General features: G+C 38.2%; 1 protein-coding gene across 1 annotated transcript in view; it reads left to right on the top strand.

Moving 5' to 3' along the window:
• The window catches only part of LOC109241597 (salicylate carboxymethyltransferase-like), a gene marked incomplete at its 5' end in the record, with an annotated part of 15,765 nt that extends 14,250 nt beyond the window's left edge, over nucleotides 1-1,515 (top strand). Inside the window, 2 exons of the mRNA XM_019408357.1 lie at nucleotides 767-1,015; nucleotides 1,399-1,515. Coding sequence (XP_019263902.1) covers nucleotides 767-1,015; nucleotides 1,399-1,515 — 366 coding nt within the window. The remainder of the gene's footprint in view (nucleotides 1-766; nucleotides 1,016-1,398) is intronic.
• Nucleotides 1,516-3,264: the final 1,749 nt, after the last annotated feature.

The raw sequence follows: 3,264 nt of genomic DNA, 5'->3' as shown, positions 1-3,264 counted from the left end.
TAAACATATGGTATAGTAAAAACTTTTTCTTAATAGTAAAAAGTGAAACTTAAAATCAAATTATTTTTAAACATAGAAATGTGTCATTCTTTTCTAAACTCATTAATAAGAAAATAATGTCACATAAATAGAAGTGAAGGGAGAAATGATTTTGTTGACCATATGAAGAGAGAAATCACCCGATGTTCGATATAAGAATGCATTAATGATATTTTTCTTAATATTCCACTCGATGTTCGATATCCGTTTTGGGATCCTACTAATCCGAATTCATATTGGGAATCCTACTTTGGGGGTACGACTAACTAAACAAATGCCCTTTTCTGACTGAATCGCCGGATTTAAAGGATTATCGACCAAAAACCGACGAAAAATGGTGGGTCCAAATATAACCTGGTCGGTATCAAAAATCGGCCGATTAAGTTTATTTTCAACGGCCAACGCGAAAATCATTTTTCTTAGGGTTCGCAATCGAAAGCATTAGGGTTATAGGTTAGGGTGTAGTCGAGTGTTTCTGTTGTTGTTACGGATTTATTTTCTCTGAGCCGAGGGTCTTCCGGAAACATCCTCTCTACTCCTTCGGGGTAGGGGTAAAGTCTCCGTACACTCTACCTTCCCCAGACAATATTTATGGAATTCTACTAGGATGCTGTTATTGTTGTTGAATACTTATCACTTCACATAACTTTCGGTGGTATAATATATTATAACATCTTCGAATGTCTCTCTTATTTTCAATTGTATTATTTTAAATTGTTGGTTATAGGTGCCTGATGGAATAGAGAATAACAAGGGACATATTTACTTGACAAGTACAAGTTCAGCAAGTGTGACTAAAGCGTATTATGAGCAATTTGAAAGAGATTTCGCAACTTTTCTAAAGCACCGGTCGAAGGAATTGGTGCAAAACGGGCGTATGATATTGACAATGTTGGGCAGAAAAAATGAAGATCTCTTTAGCAAAGGGTGTACCTACGAATGGGATCTTTTAGCCACGGTCCTCAAAATCATCGGTGTAAGAAATTTTTTATACTATCAAGATATATTTATGTCACGACCCCAAAACTAATCCGGTCGTGATGACGCCTATCGTGAAACTAGGCCAGCCAACACAATCCCCAAAACAATTTGATATTTCATATAAGATATTTTAAGCTATTAATTATTAAAATTTCACGGCATAAGTCTAAATAACAAGTGGTGAAAGAACAAAGGCCCGACATCGGGGTGTCACAAGTCACGAGCATCTACTAAGTACTGTCTGAATCAACTAAGACTACCACAATTTGGAAAACACTAATATAGTCTAAGGGAGATAAGAGGGAGAAGAGTGTATACGGTTAAAATCGGGGAGTCCGATTTTATGGTTATTATGGCAATTTGCGAGATCATCTCCAGGAGACTCGAGGCTCAGCTCAAGGTTCGATTCCTGAAGGCTCTCGATGCTCGACCTCGAGACAGTGCATATCGGTGGCACTCATAAGTAAGCGGGGGATTCCCAAGGCACTTGATTAAGGCTGACCAAGCCTATTAGGCTAGTACGAGCACGTACCGTAGCATTAAATGGCTGTACCAGCCACATATCTTTGTAATAAATGCACTTGTACTATGTTGGAATTCCCCCTCATATATAAAGGGGACCCTTATCATTTTGTAATACATAACACAATATTGAATACAAGAACAAGAACATTCTCTGCTCTCTAACTTAAACACACTCTCCCTTGATTCTACTGCTTATATTTATTACTTGCATCTATTGTGCTTTCATTAATTGTTCTTCATTTATTGTTCATTATTGACCATAAAGAGCCACCATCAAAGCTCTTAGAATTGTTAGCCCTTCATCGACTGCCCTTAACTAAGCATCCAGCTCGAGCTCGAGGCTCCATATAAGCCAGCTCAAGGCCCGATTTCCAGTTGCTCGGTTTGCTCGTTGCATTATCTCCAAGCTCTTATCTTATTTTTTAGTCTCACACTTAGCATCTATTGCCTAACAACTAGCATAAAAAAGAAGTCCAACGGGAGCAATACTTGAAATGGCAATCCAGAAAAAAACACCAATACTAAGATAAATCACGTATTTTTAGAACCACAAAATCAAATCTAATTATAATTATCATATTAAAGGTAAACAGTTTGGCGCCCACCGTGGGGCTAAAAATAATAGTGATTGTTTTCTTGCTGGTTCNTTCTCTGAGCCGAGGGTCTTCCGGAAACATCCTCTCTACTCCTTCGGGGTAGGGGTAAAGTCTCCGTACACTCTACCTTCCCCAGACAATATTTATGGAATTCTACTAGGATGCTGTTATTGTTGTTGAATACTTATCACTTCACATAACTTTCGGTGGTATAATATATTATAACATCTTCGAATGTCTCTCTTATTTTCAATTGTATTATTTTAAATTGTTGGTTCTGCCGATAAGCCCCAATTGCATCATAGGAATTAGAAAAAAACGGTTCTTTCGTATACTTATAGTGACTATTGTCTACTTCTTTTTTTATTTTGATAGTTTCTGCGATTACATGGATTATATCTATTTACACAAATACCTCGATGATTTCCGCTCGTTAATACATAGAGTCCAATAAGCATATCTTGCGTTGGTACGGAAATGGGATCCCCAATAGCCGGAGACAAAAGATTCATATGAGAAAACATAAGTAAACGGGCCTCTACTTGAGCCTCCAAGGATAAAGGTACATGAACAGCCATTTGATCTCCATCAAAATCAGCATTGAATCCCTTGCAAACTAATGGATGTAAACAAATAGCGCGCCCCTCCACTAAAACGGGCTGGAATGCCTGTATGCCTAATCTATGCAGAGTGGGTGCTCTATTCAGCAATACAGGATGTCCCTGCATAACTTCTTGAAGGATTTCCCAAACAATCGGCTCTTTTTCTCGAATTTGACTCTTAGCAACTCCTATGTTCGAAGCAAGATGTTGTCTAATTAGACCACGAATTACAAATGTCTGGAAAAGTTCTATTGCTATTTCACGAGGCAATCCACATCGATGTAATGAAAGTGAAGGACCCACGACAATGACAGAACGTCCTGAATAATCGACTCGTTTGCCAAGCAGAGTCTCACGAAATCTTCCCTCTTTGCCTTCAATTACATCAGAAAATGACTTGTAAACTTTATTATGACCGTCCCTCATTGGTTGTCCCCGGATTCCATTATCAAGAAGTGTATCCACGGCTTCTTGTACTAATTTCTCCTGACACATTACTAANACGAATACTTGAAATGGCA

This window comes from Nicotiana attenuata, unplaced genomic scaffold (assembly GCF_001879085.1).
Source record: "Nicotiana attenuata strain UT unplaced genomic scaffold, NIATTr2, whole genome shotgun sequence".
Taxonomy (NCBI): Eukaryota; Viridiplantae; Streptophyta; class Magnoliopsida; order Solanales; family Solanaceae; genus Nicotiana; species Nicotiana attenuata.
The sequence above is the reverse complement of the archived record's forward strand: the minus strand, read 5'-3'. Positions and strand labels throughout refer to the sequence as shown.